The sequence below is a fragment of the Onychostruthus taczanowskii genome, unplaced genomic scaffold (genome assembly GCF_017590055.1).
Source record: "Onychostruthus taczanowskii isolate IOZ18803 unplaced genomic scaffold, ASM1759005v1 scaffold112, whole genome shotgun sequence".
Classification (NCBI taxonomy): Eukaryota; Metazoa; Chordata; class Aves; order Passeriformes; family Passeridae; genus Onychostruthus; species Onychostruthus taczanowskii.
Window position 1 is genome coordinate 757,796 of NW_024497852.1, and position 20,404 is coordinate 778,199.

Below are 20,404 nucleotides of genomic sequence, written 5' to 3' on the forward strand. Positions count from 1 at the left end.
TAGTATGTGGGGTCCATGGCAAGGAGAGGAAAGCGCTGGAAAACCTCACCCAGCGCAGGGTTTCACCCCAAACACTGGAGTTTCCCTGAAATCATCCAGGGTTGGGGTGTCTGGCCCTGCACACACACCCCAACAATCCCACCCTGTCCCAGAGGGTTTTCCAAAGGCTCCCGGAGCTCTGGCAGGGTTGGGGATGTGCCCATTCCCAGGGGAGCCCGGGCAGTGCCCACCACCCTGGGAGCAGAGCCTTTCCTGGGATCCATCCCAAATCCCTGAGCCTTTCCTGGGATCCATCCCAAATCCCTGAGCCTTTCCTGGGATCCATCCCAAATCCCTGAGCCTTTCCTGGGATCCATCCCAAACCCCTGGCCCAGCTCCAGCCATTCCCTGGCTCCTGTCCCTGCTCCCAGAGCAGACTTTGGAGCTGCCTATCGGGAGAAAGACGCAAACTACAAGATATTTATTATTATTATTTACAATTATTACTATTATTACTATATTTATTATTATTCTCAGGAGGTATTTGTAATTAGCCATGGGTGAAGTTGCAGAAAGGGGCACAAACACTGACCGGACAAGGAACACTAGGGGGTCACTGGGACGTCGCTGCCACACTGCAAATTTTGGCCAGGAGATCCCCTCTGCCCTGCTCTCCCTTCCCCCCTCACCGGGGACGGCGCCGGAGCCTCGGTTCGAGCCCACCGGGCCCTGCCCTGCCCCGGGGCACCCGCCTGCCGCCATCTTGGGGGCAGCCCCCCACCTCCTGCCCACCCCCTTCCCCCTCTCGCAGTGCCCGCGGGGCCGCCTCCATCCCCGCCCCCACCGCTCCCATCCCCGCTCCCGCCGCCATTTCCCCCGGCGCGCCCCCGGTTTAGCGGAGCGCGGCCCCTTTAAGATTCCCGGGGGAGGCGTGGCCTGGCGGGGCGTGGCCCGGAGGGCGCGGCCGGGGGAGGGCGGGGCGAGCGCGCCGATTGGGCGGCGCTCGCTGCGCGGCCCCTCCCTCCACCCCCGGCGCGAGGGCGTCACGTGACCCGGCGGCGGCGGCGCCCGGCGCGGTGGACGCTGGAGGCCCAAGATGGCGGCGGAGCTGGTGGAGGCGAAGGTGAGGGAAAGCGGCGCCGCCGCCCCGCCCGCGGGGCCCGGCCGGCACCGGGCGGCTCCCGGCGCGAGGGGACGGCGGGAGGGCGGCGCTGCGAGCCGCGGGGGCGGCGCTCCGGGGCCTCCCCCTCGCCTTTTTACCTCAGAGACTGCCCCGCCCCGGCCTCAGGGCCGCAGCCCCCGCCGGACCTCCCGGGGCCGAACCGGGCCGGGCCGAGCCGCGGTGCTGCCCGCTCTCCTCGGGGCTGTCCCCGCGGCGGGATTCCCCCGCTAATTCCCGGGCTTAGGGATCGCTGGTGCTGCCCCCCGGCCCGGTGCCGCTGCCCGGTCCCGGGAGGAGCGGATCGGCGCGGAGCTGTCCGGCGGGCGGGGGTCGCGGAGCCGGCGGGACCGGCACTGCCGTGGGCAGGAGCGGCCGCAGGGCCGCGCTGGGATGGGGTGAAGCGAATCCATGCTGGGAGTTGCGTTTCCAAGGCGGTTTGCGCCTTGGGAAGCCCCGGGGAGCTTTTCCCGTTGCCCTCGGGATCCCGGTTCTGTGGGAGCCTCCGGTGGCAGCCGCCGCTGAGGGCGGTTCAGGAGCAACGGCAGCGGCCGGGGAGCGTTCCCTGGAAGTGTTCCCAGGGAAGCGTTCCCCTCGGCCGGGATGGGGCGGCACGGCCGCAGCCATCCCAGCGGGAGAGGCTTTTTTTGGGGGGGTTCTGCCCTCCCCCTGCGGCTCCGGAGCGGGCAGCGCGCTTCCCGGGCACGGCGGCGGCCGCAGGGGGCTTTGGTGGGCTCTGAGCCGTCCCACGCGGGGCTTCCCGACAGGAGGAACCCCGGCGGTCCATGTGCTCTCCCTGCTCGAGCCCTCGGTTCGCTTTGTCCGCGGTTTCTTGTTGCGGTGTTGCTCGGGTCTCATCGTCCTGCTGGGCCTGAATTCCTCCTGAAGGGAAAGTCTGGGCTCCAGCTCCGCTTTCCAGGCCAGGAGTCCTGGGTGAGGTGCTCCAGGAGCAATTGCCTCAGGAGGAATTCCTGTGCTCCTGGGATGGCCCTGCTGCTGTGTCTTGATGAATTTAGCTTTCCAAATACCCCTTTTATCCTCAAATCCCTCGGGCAACACTCTCTCCATTTCCTAACACGCTTTAATGATCCTGGTGGGATTTCATCAGACTTGATGATCTAGGAGGGCTTTTCCAACCTTAACGATCCTGATTTTGTTATTGAGTTGAAGAAAACTGAGGCACAAAGTAGATTTCTCCAGGATTTCACAGGTGGTGTCTGGAGGAGCAGCACCATGAATCCAGGGCTCTGAAATTCTGACTTTCTAGCAGTTAAACATCTTTTCTCTCCTCTTTAGTCATCAGTCCTTTTTTTTTTTCCCTCATCAGGGATATTTTGGGACTCATCACGACTCCCAGAAGTTCTAACTGCAGACAGTGACATAACAGCTTTTGGGTTTTCAGATTAAATGACATATGCAAGGGAAAAGGAGAAAATCAAATGGCATTTTCTCTCTTGTGAAATTCCCACACATCCAAGAGTGGCTGTGAAATGTTTCTGGAAACAGTTGTAGATTCCTTAATTAAAAACAAAAAAAAAAATCTGTAGCTGGTTTATTCCAGGAAATGATAAGACTGTTAGATTATTTTTTATGCTTTCTTTTTAATTATTAATTCAAGAGTGGGGTAGAGGTTGGGGAAGATCTGCTGGATCTTTGCTGCTGGATTTTTTTTTGGGGGTTTCTTCTCGAATTTCCCTATTCCCCACAAACCAGGAAGGATGTGGAGTGAATATGTGTGGATATCTACCAAGTTTATTTCCAGGGCAGCTTGAATTTTCCAACCCCTGTACTTTATCAGCTGCTTTTTTGCCATTTTAAGGCTCTTTGGTGTTTGGGGAATTGAAATGCCAACCTGGAGCTGTGGGTTCAACAGGAAGAATTCCTGGTTTTTGATGGGAAGTTGCCTTGTGGCCTTTGACTCTGCTGACAGTCACAGGCCTGAGCTGCCACAGAGAGGGAATTTTGGAAGCCTGAGCTGGGTTTTGCTGCTTATCAGACACTGAAATTGATAATTGCAGTGTGACTCCAAGGCAGCTCCTGGCTGGGATCACAGGGAAGTGCTTGGCATTGTTCTCCTGGGAGCACACTGCTCTCTCCAGTAATCTCAGCATCCTTCCATGCTCTAAAATCTGTCTTTTTTACAAAGATCCTGTGGATGTGGGGAGGATTCTGGAGGGGTTTTCCCACCCAGAAATCCAGGATTGGTGGCCCCAGCTCACCTCAGCCTCACCTAACTCGTTTGGATTTTCTTCCTGTGCCTTGCACTGGCACCTTTTGGGATGAAGTTTTCCATGTTTCTCTGGGAATTCTGGATGCCTCGGGCTCTGAAGGAGTTCAGAGCTCTTCCACAAGTGAGGCCTCTTGGTTTAGATCTTTGGGGTCTCTCTGCTTCCAGCTGAGCTGTCTTGGGGATGCTCAGCATCCCTCCAAGTGATTTTTGAGTGGTTTGCTGGCTGTGCTGGTGGCTTTGTCCTTCAGGTGACATTTCAGTGGGCGATCTCTGCTCAAACCACAAATGGGAACCAAAATCAGGTGACAGCAGCGGGTTTGGGGTCTTTCTTTGAGGGGGAAATCTTTAATATCTTGCCTTGTAGTTATGACAACTAAACCTTTGCCTTCTATAACTATGAGAACATCTTTTAATTTTTTATCCCCCAGAACATGGTGATGAGTTTCCGAGTCTCAGATCTTCAGATGTTGCTGGGTTTTGTTGGCAGGAGTAAAAGCGGACTAAAACACGAGCTAGTGACCCGAGCTTTGCAGCTGGTCCAGTTCGACTGCAGCCCCGAGGTGTTCAAGAAGATCAAGGAGCTCTACGAGACTCGCTACAACAAGAAGGGCTCGGAGGCGGCCGCGGCGCCGGCGCGCGCCGAGGGCCTGGCCCTGCACCCCTCGCCCTACGAGCGCGGCGGCGCCGTGCCCCGCGCGCTGCCCGCCGCCGGCATCGACTACCCTGCCCTCTACGGCAAATACCTGAACGGACTGGGCAGGTTGCCCCCCAAAGTGGCCAAGCCCGAGGTTCGCTTGGTCAAGTTGCCCTTTTATACCACGCTGGACGAGCTGTTGAAGCCCACAGAGTTAGGTGAGGTTCGGGGCTGGGACGGGGAGGGGGGTGTTGGTAAGTTGAGGGGTGGTTTGAAGGAGTTTTTAGAGTTGTGTGGTAGGAGAGGTTGGTGGTTGGGGTGGTGAGATCTCTGTCTTCCATCCTCCCCTTGTCTTTTTTTCTCCTCCTCTGTCTTTTCCCCTCTTTCTCTCTCTTTTCTCTCTCTCTCTCTTTCCCCCCTTCTCTCTCTCTTTTTCCCGCTTCTTTTTCTTGTCCTCCCCTCTCTCCCTCTCTTTGCCCCCTTCTCTCTCTCTCTTTTTTCCCCTTCTCTCTCTTCCCCCCTTCTCTCTCTCTTTTTCCTGCTTCTTTTTCTTGTCCTCCCCTCTCTCCCTCTTTTTCCCCCTTCTCTCTCCCTCTCTTTTCCCCCTTCTCTCTCTCTCTTTTTTCCCCTTCTCTCTCTTCCCCCCTTCTCTCTCTCTTTTTCCTGCTTCTCTCTTTCTTGTCCTCCCCCCTTTCTCTCTCTCTTTTCCCCCCTTTCTCTCTCTCTCTTTTCCCCCTTTCTCTCTCTCTCTTTCCCCCCCTTGTCTCTCTCTCTTTTCCCCCTTCTCCTCTCTCTCTTTTCCCCCTTTCTCTCTCCCTCTCTTTCCCCCTTTCTCTCCCTCTCTTTCCCCCTTCTCTCTCTCTCCTCCCCACCCCTGTCTCTTCCCCTCTCTCTTTTCCCCCATGCTCAGGATTTACAGAGGAATATTTACCTCTGGGCTTGCCATTGCTAAAAGGTGCCTGACAAAAGAGGGAGAGCAGCTTTTTCCAGAGAGGGAGAGTGCTGGGAAAGGGGGAATGGTTTCAAACTGAAAGAGGAGACATTTAGATGGGACATTGGGGAGCAGCTCTTCCCTCTGAGGGTGAGGAGGCCCTGGCACAGGGAAGGAGAAGCTGTGGCTGCCCTGGACGTGTCCAAGGCCAGGTTGGAGCACCCTGGGACAGTGGAAGGTGTCCCTGCCTGTGGGATGGAATGGAATGATTCTTCAGGTCCTTCCCAGTGCAGATCCTGTGATTTTCCTCAGACCTGGAATGTTGTCACTTTGGGATGTGACTTGGAATCCCACCTTGTTTGGTTCCTGTGGATTATGGAGCCACATTCTACACTAAGGCTGGTTTTCAGCACTAAAATCCCTGACCTGAAGCATCCTGTGCATAAAAGAGAGTGGCAACACCTCAAACTGTATTTTTGACCTTTTTTTTGTGCTTGTCACAGTTATTTGTGTGTGGTGCTGTGTGTTTTGAGGGGTAACCAGTAAAACTGGAAGAAGAGCATTTCCCCTGGGGTGTGGAGACTGATCTTTCATTATTTTAGTTTGGAGAAACAAAGAATGTTGTTAACTGATGTTAAATAGAATGTTCTGGTAGCAAATTCAGCATGTCCAGAGAGTTGGGTTCTGCTGAGTGTCTCATAAATTCATGTGGTAATGTCAGAATTCTCTCCCAAATGATTCTACAACTTGAGCTGGTCTGGCTTTGCTGAAGATACATTTGTTGTGGCTTGGGAGAAAAAAATAGCTAAAAGATTTGATTGTGCAGAAACAAAAAGATAAAGGTCTAATTAGTCAGATTTTATGTAATTTCTTCTTCATTTGAAGGCCTTAATGCTGTGACAAAACAGCTGAGTGGTGACAGAGTCAAGCTCAAACACGATAATTGCGTGTGGAATGGTTTGTTCCGTGTTAAATGTATTTTAGTCAGCAATTCCAACGTGGGGTTCTGAAGGAAAACAAAATTTCCAAGAGGTGGAAGCATCCAGAGACAGGAGAGGCTGGAAGCACTCGTTGGGACTACCAGGTTTTGTTCCAGGTTGCCATCAAATGTCCCCTGCACCAGCTCAGAGCCCAGGGCTCATTAATTGCAGCTCTGCCCCTGGTAGGTGACACCTCCCCTGGGCCAGCCAGGTCCCTGCAGCTTTCTGCCTGATTTCCCTGCTGCTGGCAGAGGTTTTTGTGGAGCTGGACACCAGAAGATGTTCAGGTCTCACACCTGACCAGGTTGCACCTCCCAGATTTTGGTTTGTTTTTTTTTTTTTCCAGCAGCAATTTAATTTCTGTATAAAGGAAGAGTGAGCTGATAGAAATGCAAAATAAACCATGAGCAGCTTCTCGTTTTTCCTAATCAGGTTTGCTTTGTCTTTGTGTGGCTGAACAATCAGCAGGACTCAGTTTATTGGCAGTTTTTTAAATCTGAAACATTAAAATTACTTTTTTTTGTTATTTTCCTTGTCAATCATCACTTCTAAAAATACCTCATGAAACGCTTTACTTTCTGCTGGTTGTTTTTGTCAGGAGGCATTTGGACGGAAACTGGAATGAAACAAAAAGTTCCACAAAGATATCTTCATTCTTACTTCTGAAATTTATTTTTTTGCAAGTTCCATTTGCATTTTTAAAGCAGAAAAGGGACCAAAGGGGAAGCACCTGGAGTGACTCAAGTTGTCACCAGGTCTTCCAAGAGCTGCTGAGGTTTTATCCTTCCTTCATCTCCTCTTTTTCATAAAAAAGTGCACTTTCCTCCTTCTGAAATCCTGTTGGCTTTGAATAACCAAGCAATGGAAAAGCAAAACACCCAATTCTTGCTGTTTTAAGTCATTTTTAAAAAGCTCTTTTAGCACTTCCTCTTTGTGTTCCTCCCGTGACTTTCAGCAGCTCAGGGTCTGAACTTTGCTTGGAGACACAAAACTGAAAATAAAACGTGTTTGGGTTCAAGTACAGGTTGCAACAAAAGTTTCCCACGTCTCAAGCTTCATCTTCTTCACATTAAATGCACTTGATCTTAAAATTACCAGCGTGCAAAAGGCTCCAATTAATGCTGGGCTCTCTCAAGCCTCTCTGAGGGTGAGCTGCTGTCCCACCCTCAAGGTCAGGGGGTTTGAAGTCGTGTTTTGTCTCTTCCAGCTGCTTTTTGTGTTGCTTTTTTATTATCTGAGCTAATCTTTTTTGTTGCTGGGGTTGTTTTCTTTCTTTTCCAGAACCTTCTGGTTGGTTTTGGGCTTTTGTGTCAGGCTCAGGTCTCCTCTTGGGCTTCTTGAGGATGTGGTCACACTGTGACACCACTGATGTGGTGAGCTGATGGCTCTTGAATTCTTTGAGGGGAGGAAAAATAATTTTAAAAAAGAGAAAAATCAAATCCAAAGTCTGTGCTGGTTGCACTGAACAGTGAGCAATAAATGAGCAAAGCTTTAATCAAAGCAGAATTGCCAAAACAGGTGAAAACTGCAATTCTGGGGTGTGGGAGAAAACAAGACTTGGAGGCAAACAGAGCATAACAATCTCCTCGTGCTCAGAGCTGCTGTTCTCAGTTTGATGGCCACTCTTTTCTTCCCTCCTCAGTTCCACAGAATAATGAGAAGCTCCAGGAAAGTCCGTGCATTTTTGCATTAACACCAAGACAAGTGGAGCTGATCAGAAATTCCAGGTACTCCTCACTGGGTATTAACAGCTCAAGAAAATGCAGCTGCATAATTCCATCATTCCATGTTCCCTGCCTGTGGAAGCTTTTGTTCTCTGCAAGGGAACAGGATTTGTCTGAGGACATCAGGCTGTACAGCAAAGAGCTTTGGGGGGAGTGGGAGCTGCAAATTCCCCCATCCAGGTCCTTAAGTTTCACTTGTGCTGCTCTAATCTCCCTCTGGAATGGTGCGTTTGGGCAGGAAAATGGGGATGAAATCATCAATGACCTAAATTCTCTGCTGAGCTGCTGGTGTGAGTGTGTGCAGCCTTTGCTCCGTGCCAGGTTCAAAAGGCAGAGTGTGAGGCTGTTTGCATCTGAAAGGAACTTCCTTGGTGGGGAGGAGGCTGCAGGAGCTGCCTGAGGAAACATCTGGGATTAGGATTTACCCTGACCTCTGTCAGATGCAACTTTTGAGTCAAACAAAGACTCTCCTCGGAGGTGGCAGTGCAGGCAGGGAGGTTTCCTCTTGGCTGACCTGCTCCCTTCACGCAGAAGGATTCCTCCAAAAATTCAACATAAAACCTTTGAATATTTCTCTTTGGCATAAATTAAAGAGCTGGAGAAAGAATATCTTGGTTGTTTTGCCTCTTGGTAAAATATCCTTGTTGTGTCTTCCATTTCTTTCCTGATTCCAGTTAAAATCCTGTCAGGAACAGCCCTGATGGAAATTGCAATATTCACAGCGGGGCCTTAATATTCAGTCCCTTGGTTTGCATGAACAGCTTCAGCTGAATAATTAAACACAGAGAGTCTTGAACACTGTCAGGTAAACCTGACCTTAAAACCCAGTTTTTATAAATTCTCACAAATCACCAGAAGGCACCTGAACAGTTTTAAAAACCAAGAGAAAAGCTGTAGGTTGGTGCATCAGAAAAAAAAAAAATAATTACAGGACCACTGATATTTGCAGGGGGAATTGTACAATTTAAATAAAGTTCTGGGAGGTAATTTTTTGAAGTTCTATTTAAAAAAATAGGAACAACTAAAGTTCTTGAGTCTGGCAGCTGGTTTGGGTGATTTTTTTGGGAGATAGGGATTTTTTTTACATAATTAATTTGAAGTTTTCTGTTCTTTCATTTATCAGGGAGTTGCAACCCGGTGTGAAATCGGTTCAGGTGGTGCTCAGGTAGGTCTGGGCTGGGTCATTGAACACCAGGGGCAGAGCAGGGGAGGAGGGAATGTTCCAGCAAGTTCCAGCATGGATTTCGTGGCTCCAGAGAGAATTTCCAGCAAACTTTTTGTTCTTGGGCCTCACAGGAGCATCTTAAACTCCACTTTTGAACCTCGAGCAGAAACAGCAGAGTCCCACCTGGATGGGCTCTGCTGAGGGAGATTGGGATTGATTGGGATGGGGCCTGTGGGAGCTGGGGATGTGCAGAGTGTTGGGATATTATGGGATGTGTTGTTTCTGCCCAGAATCTGCTACACAGACACCAGTTCCCCTCAGGAGGATCAGTACCCTCCCAACATCGCCGTCAAGGTGAACCACAGCTACTGCTCCGTGCCGGTGAGGACTGGGGGGGAAAGGCTGGGGGGAAATTTATGAAATATGGAAGGAAATTGCTTTCCTGATGAATGCCACGCTACAGAAGTGTGCTGCTTAGTTTAAAGCTATTTTTTTAATGGGTTAGCCATGTTGTTAATGAGCTGTTCTGTATAAAGGCTCAGTCCTGTTTACTTTGTGCTGTATTCAGCTCCTTCTCCCCATCCCTGAGATCTGGGGCTGGGTGGAATTTAATGGAGCTGATCAACAGATGCACTTGGAGTAAAAAATAAATATCTGTATTTAATCTTGCTGTTTTAGGGCTACTACCCCTCAAACAAACCCGGGGTGGAACCCAAGAGGCCCTGCAGGCCCATCAACCTCACCCACCTCATGTACCTGTCGGCGGCCACCAACCGCATCACGGTCACCTGGGGCAACTACGGCAAGGTGAGAGCCCAGGCAGCCCCCAGAGCTGCCCAGGCAGCCCTGCAGAGCAGCCTCCTCATCCTCTCCTCCCTCTCTCCCCAGAGCTACTCGGTGGGGCTGTACCTGGTGAGGCAGATGACCTCAGCAGAGCTGCTGCAGAGGTTGAAAACCATCGGCATCAAACACCCGGAGCTCTGCAAAGCGCTGGGTGAGTGGCTCAGGAAGGGCCTGTGTGCATCCTGCTGGGGAATAAACACCACCTTTCACACCTCTGCTCCCCTCCAGCTGTGTAAACCCCACTTTTTATCTGAACAGACTTGCTGAGCTGTGTGTGAGCCGTGGGAGGTCACCCCAAAGCCGTGGTTCTGGTGGCTCAGCTCTGTAGTTGGATGTAGGATTTGGGCCAGGTCGTGTCGTGCCGGTGTCGTTGTGACTGCAAGGGCTTCATGCCTTCAGCTGAGTCAGTATGAGCAGCACTGAGCCTCGGGATTTCCAAAGGAGATTTCTGGAGCGAGGGATCCTGGTGACAATGTCCTGCTGCCCCAGTCCCTGGGACTCCTTGGGGTGGCAGTGGGATGTCACCAGCAGCACTTTGATATGCCTTGAGAGCTTCAGAGAAGAGATGGTCCCCAGAGATGCTTATGCCAAACCACTCAGGTAAATCCTCCTGGTATGAGGCTCGTGTAAAACATTGCTGGAAATGAGGGGAAATTACTTTTCCAAGGTGGACTCTGACTTGGAGCTCATGAGTGTGGAAGATTCCCAATTTTTCGTGTTGCTGGACAAAACCTTCTCAGTGTTTCGTTCTGCGTGGGAGACCTGACCCTGTGATCCTGATGGTCTTTAGAACTGTCCAGACCCTGGAAAACAACTCCCAAGGATAAGAAACTGTCAGGGAATCCCAGGATAGTTTGGGTTGGAAGGACCTTAAATTTCATCCAGTGCCACCCCTGCCATGGCAGGGACAGCTCCCACTGTCCCAGGCTGCTCCAAGCCCTGTCCATCCTGGGTTTGGGCACTTCAGGGATCCAGGGGCAGCCACAGCTGCTCTGGGCATCCTGTGCCAGGCCTGCCCACAGGGAGGAATTCTTCTGCACATCTTAACCCAAATTTCCCCTCTTCAAGCCATTCCCCCTTGTCATGTCACTACAGTTCCTAAAGAAGAGCCCCTTTCCAGCATTCCTGGAGCCCCTTCAGGGACTGGAATGCTGCTGGGAGGTCTCCACTCAACCTTCTCTTCTCCAGGCTGAACTTCCTCAGCCTGCCAGTCTTGGAGGTGGATGGTAGTTCCCAGGGCAGGTGATGATTCCAGGTGTATCCAGCCTGCAGACACCTGGATTTCGGGCAGGGATCAGTTGTATTTGGTGACTTTAAATAAAATCAAATCAGAGCAATGTCTTATTTCAGCTCCTTCGTGGTTTTGTGCTTGGAAGTTGCTTGGTTATGCAGAACTGGCCAACCTGAGGAGATCCTCAGCTTTGCTTTTCTAGCTCTGGTCTGCTCTGCAAATAATTCCCTGACACTGAAGCTGCCCTTTGGCTTCAGTCACATCTCACTGCTGACTCCTCTTGCTTTGCATAAAATTGTGTGGAACTTAATACAGGAACATTGTCTGAGAACAGATCGTGGCTTTGGATCCAAAATCCTGACCTGGAGATCCCAGAAAATTCTCCTTCCCAGGTCTCCCTGTAATTGATGCACAGAGAAAGATCTTACAAAGAACTTCATAAAAAATTAAGCTTGGATGAAAAGGCTCCTAATGTGAGGAAAACAAGCCCAAATCTTGTAATCTCCTGGGAATTTCACATCTGAGAAGTCACTCTCTAATTAAAGCTGGGTGTTGCAGAGCTGCATGTAGCCTCATTGTCTGGAGACATCTTGTTATGATCTGAAAAGGTCAAAAGAAATGGTTGACTTGCTCCAAAGAAAAACGCTGATGGAAGTGTCAGAGGCAGCAGTGGGAGCAGCAGCTCCTCCTCAGGACTTGGGGAGCAGTTCAAAGCTTGTTTTGTTGCTTTTTGCACCTTGGTGTGGGACCTGCACACGTGGGACCTGCCCCCATCTGCTGCTTTCTTTGATTTCCCTGCTGCTCCTCTGGGTTTTCCTTTCAGGCTGCAGCAGCAGGGGCAGGATTCCTCCTTTCCTAACATCTGATTCTTCCCAGCTCTCTGCTGGATATGGCTGCTGTGCCTGGTTTTGCATGGCTGCCTTGCTCTGAGCTGTCTGCCTGGGTGCCTCTGGGCCTGGTTGTGGTTCCTGTGGAATGTTCTGGAATAAAGGAGGTGGCCAGCAGAGAGGCCAAGGAGTGACAGCAGTGCTGAGAGGAGGCTTGATAACCTGATGGCAGAAGGACGGGATGTGTTTTCCCTCTGCTTGTTTGCTCACTTTTGGGGGGATTTCTTCTGAGCTGGAAGTGCTGGGGGGAGACATTTCCCCCCATCCTGCTGCCACAGAGCTCAGGGGGGAATTAACCCCACCGTGCCCAGGCTGGGGCTGAATCCACGTGTTCATTCCCTCCCTGACAGAGAAAGTGATCCATCCACACCCCAGGGCTGGGCTGAGCTGCTTCCCCTGTGCTGCAGAGTTGCCAAGGGCTGAGTTTTGTTAAGTGTTGTGTCCTCTGCTCTCCCTGCAGTGAAAGAGAAGCTACGCCTGGACCCTGACAGTGAAATCGCCACCACCGGGGTGCGAGTGTCCCTCATCTGTCCGGTGAGACCCTGCAGGCTCCTCGTGGAGCTGGACTTTGGGTTGGAAGGGAGCTTAAAGCCATCCAGTGCCACCCCCTGCCATGGCAGGGACGCCTGCCACTGTCCCAGGCTGCTCCAGTCTGGCCTCGGGCACTGCCAGGGATCCAGGGTGCCACAGCTGCTCTGGGCACCCTGTGCCACGGCCTCCCCACCCTCCCAGCCAGGAATTCCTTCCCAATATTCCCTCTGGCAGTGGGAAGCAACTCCCTGTGTCCTGTCCCTCCATCTTTTGTCCCCAGTCCCTCTCCAGCTCTCCTGGAGCCCCTTCAGGCACTGGAACCTCATCTCTCCCAGCTTAATCCAGAACCAAGGAGCTCCAGCTCTGTTTTAGCCTGGTTTTTGCCAAGAACCCAAACCATACTCTCAGACCAGCTTTGCAAACTCACCAATGTTTTTCCTTCTGAGGGGATCTGAGGGTTCCTTGCCAGGTGTCCAGGCTGATGCTCTGCTCTCTGCTCCCACAGCTGGTGAAGATGCGTCTGTCGGTGCCGTGCCGGGCCGAGACCTGTGCACACCTGCAGTGCTTTGATGCCGTCTTCTACCTACAGATGAATGAGAAAAAGCCCACATGGATGTGCCCTGTGTGTGACAAACCTGCCCCCTACGACCAGCTCATCATTGATGGGTGAGTTTTGCACCCATTCTCCTTCCCCACTGGGTGCAGCATCCAGCTCTTGGTTGAAGCTGCCTTTGAAACTGTTGAAAGTTTATTCTGCTGGTGCAGAATATTTTGGTTTCAGTGTTTTGGTGTGTTAGAGCAATGTGCTGGGAGGGAGCAGGCTTGTGGTGCAGCATTTTTGGGGTGAGTTTGGAAGCAGTTTTGTGCCCCCAAATGCTGGGAGCCTTCTGTAGACTGGGACCACTGACATCCTCGTGGTGCTGGCCAAGGACTGGTGGAACAGCACACGTGGTTCCTGCCTGCTGGGAAATGATCTCCACCCTCCTGGCTGTGTGATTGGCCTCCCCTGCAGGTTCCCTCAATAGCAGGGAGAGTTTGGAGCGATGTTTGGGTGGCTCCAGCTCCCCTGGCACAGGGAAGTGAGCAGACCAGTCTGTTCCCAGCCTCGCTGAGGGCTCCTGGAGCGTCGCTGCCTTTGTGGGCCCTGGGCAGATCCAGGAGCTGTGGCTTTCCAGGCAGCCTGGAGCAGCCTCAGCACAGATAACCTGTTTGCTTTGTCCCCTGGCCAACCCTGACAGGAAAATCCAGTTCCTTGGAGATCTCTGACAGGGGGAGATGAAGGGGAAGCTGCAAGGGGGGTGGGATTGTGGAGCCCACACGGGTCAGCCGTGCCCGTGTCCTGCACGAGGAGCAGCAGGATGTCCCTGGGGAAGGCTCAGCAGAATTTTGTCCCTGCTCAGGGCTGGGTTTGATGCCAGTTCTGCTGGGTTTGATGTCCTTCCCAGATTCCCTGGAAGTGAGAGAGGGAAGCTGGCACTCAGCTGGGTGCTGGGAGTCAGGAAAGAGCCGGAGGCTCCCGAGCAGGGAGGGAGGTGGTTGGTCAGGTCTGGGATCCTCAGGGCCTTGTCAGCTTTTTGGGAGCTGCAGCTTGGTGGTTGCTGTGTTGGTGATGGGATTGGCTGTGGGAACAATTCCTACAGGAGCTGGGGAAAGCTGAAACTCTCTCACTGGGGTGCCACAAAGTTTTCCTGACCTTGGAAGTCTTTCCACTGGGAGTTCTCCTTCCTCCTGAAGGAAAGTGCTCAAGTCCAGGAGGGAGTGAGGCCTGGCAGAGCAGTATTTCCAAAAAAACATCCCAGGCTAACGGTGAGACACAGGGAATAAAGCAAGTCCCCAGTTCCTCTGGAATCAGGGCCTCATTCCAGGTGTATTTTCATGGTTTCATGGTGTTCCTGATGCAGGAATGTTGTTCTGGTGGCTATTGTGGAGATGTGAGAAATAAAACTAGGAAGGAAGGGAAGTGCTGCTTGTTGGGTTCCTACTGCCAAAGGAGATCTCACCTTTTGCTAAAGCCTTGCTGGGAATGTCCCTGGGAATGTCCCATGGGATGGGGCAGCAGCCGCCTGCCTGGAAGCAGTGCCTGAGAAACTGGGTGAAGAGGCAAAACTGTCTTTAATTGCAGCTAATTAAGCTGGTAGTTGATGATTTGGGTGCATGGACGGGAAGGGCTGGGATGGATTTGCACTGTCAGAACCTGCACTGGTTTTATGGGGAATAAAGTCCGTGACTCCAAGGGCTCAGGAGGCAGCAGCACCCAGGCTCCTTTTGCATGCAGGGTCACTGCACACACCCTGCTGATTGCCAGGGCTGTGACAGCTCCTCCTGTCCCCTCTGCAGGCTCCTGTCCAAGATCCTGACAGAATGTGAAGATGCAGATGAGATCGAGTACCTGGTGGATGGCTCCTGGTGCCCCATCCGAGCCGAGAAGGAGCGGAGCTGCAGCCCTCAGTGTCCAATCCTGGTTCTAGGTGAGCCTCCCTGGGGGAAATCACACAATTCCACAATGGCTTGGGGTGGAAGGGACCTGCAGGATCATCCAGTGCCACCCCTGCCATGGCAGGGACACCTTCCTCTGTCCCAGGCTGCTCCCAGCCCTGTCCAGCCTGGCCTTGGGCACTGCCAGGGATCCAGGGGCAGCCACAGCTGCTCTGGGCACCCTGTGCCAGGGCCTGCCCACCCTCACAAGGAAGAATTTCTCCCCAGTATTCCCCGTGGCAGTGGCAGCCATTCCCTGTGTCCCGTCCCTCCATCCCTTGTCCCAAATCCCTCTCCAGCTCTCCTGGAGCTCCTTCAGGCTCTGGAAGTGGCTCTGAGCTCTCCCTGGAGCCTTCCCTTGCCCAGGCTGAGCAGCCAGGAGTGTTGCTCCTTCCCTGAGCTGGACAGGAGTGGTCTCAGCTGCTGCTCCCCGTGCCAGGTTCCTCGGACGTGAACGGGCTCCTGGCCACTCCCAACGGCACCGGCGAGAACGGCAAAGCCCCGGCAGACGTTGTGGATTTAACACTGGACAGCTCATCCTCAGAGGAGGACGAGGAGGAGGATGAGGAGGAGGATGATGATGATGAGGGACCCCAGCCCAAACGACGCTGCTCTTACGAGAAAGGTTTAGTCTCTGCCTGCTGACTGCAGCCACGGCTCGGAATTCCCAACGGACAGACTTGAATACTCTGGTGCTTATTAAACTGGAGGAGGGGGAGAACGTCCTCTCCCACCTCATCTCCCTCCCTCCCTCATCTCCTGTGACTTTCCTATTCCAAATTACTCATTAAAACGAGAGAAAAAAAAGAAAAGAAAAAAAAAAAACAAAAAACGACACAAAACAAACAAAAAAAAAACCACAAAAACAAAAACCATTGAGCTGCTTCTTGGTTGGAAAACGACCCCACTCAGAGCCTGACCCTGAACTGGAGCCTGAAGTAAAGAAAGTGTCTTAAGCCAGGCAGGATCCTCCCTCACCTGGATCCCGGGATCGGGGGAGCTCCCCTGCACACCTCCAGGACACCCACCCCTGCATCTCCAAAGCCGTGTGCAGTTCGATCCTCTTGTTAATTAACCATTCCTTAATTAATCTAAAGGTTTTGCTGGTGTCAGCAGAGCCTGGGCCTGTTACTGGAGGGGGAGAGGGGGGGTTTCTGGGGTGGGACTGGGGGCATGGGGTGAGATGTCCGCTTGGAAGTGGCACTGTTCTAGCTCAGAGCTCCAGCAGCTCTGCACCTCATGTAAAGAGACACGTTTGGAATTTTAACCTAATCCCAAGGGAAGTGTAGAGATTTGTGCAGTAGTGACTCGTTTTAGTTGAGCAGAAGCCATGGGGGGGTTGGGGGGTGGGAGGGGAGGGCTCGAACCACAGATCTGTTGTATTTTTGAAGTGCAATAACTTTGGTGTTTTTGAAGACTGACAAGGGCTGCGCATTCCCTTTTCGTTGAGGTTGGTTCTGGAGGCGGCGGCCGTGACCTGCAGGACACCCCAGGCCTGGGGACAGTGACCTGCAGGACACCCTAGGCCTGGGGATGGGGACAGTGACCTGCAGGACACCCCAGGCCTGGGGATGGGGACAGTGACCTGCAGGCCCCCCCAGGCCTGGGGATGGTGACAGTGACCTGCAGGAGACCCCCAGTGCTGGGGACAGTGACCTGCAGGAGACCCCCAGGGCTGGGGACAGTGACCTGCAGGCCACCCCAGGCCTGGGGATGGAGACCTGCAGGACACCCCAGGCCTGGGGATGGGGACAGTGACCTGCAGGACACCCCCACTGACCTGGGGATGGGGACAGTGACCTGCAGGACACCCCAGGCCTGGGGACAGTGACCTGCAGGCCACCCCCACACCTGGGCACACCTGGCACCATGAGCAGGAGCAGGGCAGGGGGGTCCTTCCAGAAAATGCCGGGTGGGGGAATCTCAGTTTTTAGCCAACTACCTCGGTAACTCCAATTCAGGTTTCTTTGAGCCCCGAGCCCGTCCGGGCGGGTGCGAGAGCGGGGCCCGGGCGCTCCGGCCCCTCCACTTCTCTGTCCCAGCCTTTGGCCCCAGAGCCAAAGCTCCTCCTGTGCTCTTTGGTGGCAAAACGTTGTTGCTTTTGAGTTTGCGAAGCGTCACCTTTTTCACTTTGTCTTGGAGAGTTTCTGTCCCGGCCTCTGCTGTTCCCACTGGCTCTGGTTTGCTCTGGACCTCGCTGGCTTTTCCCCCTGGAGCTCAGGATAACCCCGGGAGGGAGCTGGCCCTGCCCCTGGGCTGGGTGAGGGGCAGGGGGCATGTCCCTGTGCCCGGTGCTGGCCTGAGACCCCCGAGGGTCTTGGTGTTGCTGGGCACTGCCAGACCCCAAACCCTCCATGCTCCCTTTATCCCTCCCTTCAGGTATCCCAAACCCTTTTTTCTTCCTTTATCCCTACTCTGGGCACCCCAAACCCTTTTTTCTTCCTTTATCCCTCCCCTCAGGGTACCCCAAACCTTTTATCCTTCCTTTATCCCTGCTCTGGGTACCCCAAACCTTTTATCCTTCCTTTATCCCTCCCCTTAGGGTACCCCAAACCCTCCATCCTTCCCCTGCTCTGGGCACCCCAAACCCTCCATCCCTCGCCCCAGCAGCCAGGGGGGCACAGAGAGGGGGGGTCTTGGTGCCTTTCCCAGCACTTCCCCCTCACTCCAGAAAATTCCACGCGTGGCCAATCCCACCTGGAGGGAAAAGCCCCCGAGGTCCGGCCAGAGCTGCCCTAAATCCTCGTTGGCCACTTGCCCAAAAGCCGAGACCCCTCTCCGCAGTGAGGGGGGCTCCTCTCCCACACCCCCATCTCCCAAACGGGGTGGGGGTCCCTGAGCCCCTGTGGGAGGGGGATTCTGCCCTCCTGCCTGGCTGGGTTTGGCCTGGAATGTCAGGGGGTGGGGGTCCAACCCCCCTTTCCCCCGAGCAGCTCCTGGTCCCCGCAGGGACTCCTTGGCCCCAGGCTTTGCTTTTCCTTCTCTTCCCTGGCTGTAAGCAATATGTTTTCAGGTTGAAACGGGGGTGGGGGTGGGAAAAGGGGGATGAAAACAACTGACAAAAACCCGGGTAGAGCTCCCAAATTAATTTTACTGTACAAAGTTCTGTGCTTGCGGCCCTGGCTGCACAGTAGCTTTAGAGTCCAGTTGTTTTCCTAATATTTTTATTCTAATTTAATTGCTTTTAAATTTTCCAGGCCAAGCAACTGTTTGGAAACACCATGCTTGTTTTAATGCTTTCTGTTGGAGTTGGCCAGCTCTTCCTGTACATATGTTGGTTTTATTTTTTTTTCTTATATCCTGTTTTTTTTTCTTCTTTGTTTTGTAAAGAGAAGAGAAAAAAAAAAAAAAAAAAAACAAAAAAAAAAAAAAAAAAAAATTATTTTTCTTTCCCTCAGTACACATTCTTCAAATTATAGTGTTTGTTAAATAAAATGAAAGATTTACATTTAATTCTGTGTCGGCTTGTTGGGATTTCTCACCCCAGGGTGTCCAGGATCTCCCTGGGCTCTTCAGGATTCCCCAGGATCTCACCGGGGGTCTCCAGGATCTTCGCCCAGGGGGTCCCAAGGATCTCACCCAACATCCCCAGGATCTTCCCAGGGAAAATCTTCCCCCAGGGCCTCCCCAGCCTTCCTGGGGTCAGCAGGAGTTTCCCCAGGATCTCCCCCAGGCTCCTGGGGTCCCCAGCATCACTCCCAGCTCACCCCAAAATGACACCTGGGGGTTTTCGTGCCTGGCAGGAGGGTCCTGGGCCAATCCCAGGATTTCCTTGGACATCCCAGGGTCTCCAGGATCACCCCAAACGGAGCCTGGAGGCTTCTGGGGCAACCCCCAGCCCCTCCAGGTTCTCCCCCAGTTTTGGGGGGCAGCCGGACCCCCGGGGCACCCCCCGGCCCCTTCCCCACGGCCACCTCCTCGGTGCCACTCCGAATTCCTCCACCTCCAGCGGATTAATCATTTTATTTATGAGGCTTAAGGGCCCAAATCCCGTCAAAGCCGGGGCTTTGCCAGATAAACAGCGCGCTTTGGGGGCAGCGCGTTTGTGAAAACACAATTAGCAAACCCTGTAATCTGCACTAATTACCGGGCCATGAGCGCCGGCACTTGCCGGCAGCACCTGCACCATGGGGGACACGGGGGACACGGGTGGGGACAGCGCTGGGGACGCAGCAGCTGCGCCCCACCGCCCGCCCGGAGCCTCCTTCAGCATCGAGTACCTGCTGTCGGGCCGGGGGCACGGCGCCAGCCCGGAGCCCCCCGGCCGGAGCCCCCCGGGAGCCCCCCGTGCCCCAGCGGAGCCCGGGGACAAACCGGCCCAGTCCTACATCGCCCTCATCTCCACCGCCATCCTCTCGTCCCCCGAGAAGAAGCTGCTGCTGTCCGACATCTACCAGTGGATCATGGACAACTACCCCTACTTCAAGAACAAGGTGAGGGACGGGAGGTGGCGGCGTTTCCTGGGGATTTCACTCGATTTCCCGATTTTGGGGTGAGCGGTGCGGGGGGGGGCTGGGCTGGGGAGCTGGCCCGGCTCTGCTGAGCCCGATCCGTCGGGAGATCCAGCGGGAAATCCAGCGGGGCTGGCCGGGGCTCGGGGCTGGCCGGGCCGGGGTGTCCGGGCCGGGGTGTCCGGGCTCGGGGCTGGCCGGACTCGGGGCTGGCCGGGCTCGTTCCAGACCCTGCTGGTCCTGGCTGCCCCCGATCCCCCGGGAGAGCGGCTGTGCCGGCGGCCGGAGCCCGGGCAGGGAATGGGGTGGGCACGGTGGGGCCGGGGGTCAGCCTGAGTGACCCTTCCGGGCCTGAGTGACCCCTCTGAACATGAGGGAGCCCTCTGGACATGAGTGAGGGACCCCTGTGGGCCTGAGTGACCCCTCAGGACTCAGTGTTCCCTCAGCCCTGAGTGACCTGTCCGGGCCTGAGTGACCCCTCTGGACATGAGTGACCTCTTTGGGCCTGAGTGAGGGACCCCTGTGGACCTGAGTGACCTCTCCAGGCCTGATGGACCCCTGTGGGCCTGAGTGACCCCTCAGGACTCAGTGTTCCCTCAGCCCTGAGTGACCCCTCTGGGCCTGAGTGACCCGTCCGGGCCTGAGTGACACCTGAGTGACCCCTCAGGACTGAGTGACCCCTCCAGCCCTGAGTGACCCTTCTGGGCCTGACTGAGGGCCTGACTCCTCTGGACATGAGTGACCTCTTTGGGCCTGAGTCCGGCCGCAGGAGAAGAGCTGGCGCAACAGCGTCCGCCACAACCTGTCCCTTAACGAGTGCTTCGTCAAGGCCGGCCGCAGCGACAACGGCAAGGGTCACTTCTGGGCCATCCACCCCGCCAACATGGAGGACTTCGCCAAGGGCGACTACCACCGGCGGCGGGCCCGGCGCCGCGTCCGCAGGTCGGGGGGCTCCGGGGGGCTCCGGGGGGCTCTGGGGGGCTCTGGGGACACCAGGAGGGGTTTGACCCCCACCATGACACCCGCTGTCCCCCCACTGGGAGGGGACACCGACCCCCACCCTTTGCCTTCATTAACAGATGTTTTCCCACGGGGGGAAACTGAGGCACGGCCCAAATTTGGACCGATCCCCCCTCCCCTAAACCGGGGGTCCCCCAATCCTCCCCCCCCCCCCCCCCCACCCC

At 54.3% G+C, this 20,404-nt stretch overlaps 1 protein-coding gene across 1 annotated transcript; it reads left to right on the plus strand.

The window, feature by feature from the left end:
* The first annotated feature begins 1,020 nt into the window (after window positions 1-1,020).
* PIAS4 (protein inhibitor of activated STAT 4) lies at window positions 1,021-15,876 on the plus strand. The gene is made up of 11 exons (XM_041424817.1): window positions 1,021-1,102; window positions 3,797-4,220; window positions 7,556-7,640; window positions 8,761-8,802; window positions 9,093-9,183; window positions 9,481-9,609; window positions 9,691-9,796; window positions 12,224-12,297; window positions 12,800-12,960; window positions 14,632-14,762; window positions 15,209-15,876. Exons 1-11 carry the CDS (start codon window positions 1,076-1,078, stop codon window positions 15,412-15,414), a joined length of 1,476 nt encoding a protein of 491 aa, XP_041280751.1. The 5' UTR covers window positions 1,021-1,075; the 3' UTR covers window positions 15,415-15,876.
* The last annotated feature ends 4,528 nt before the right edge of the window (window positions 15,877-20,404 follow it).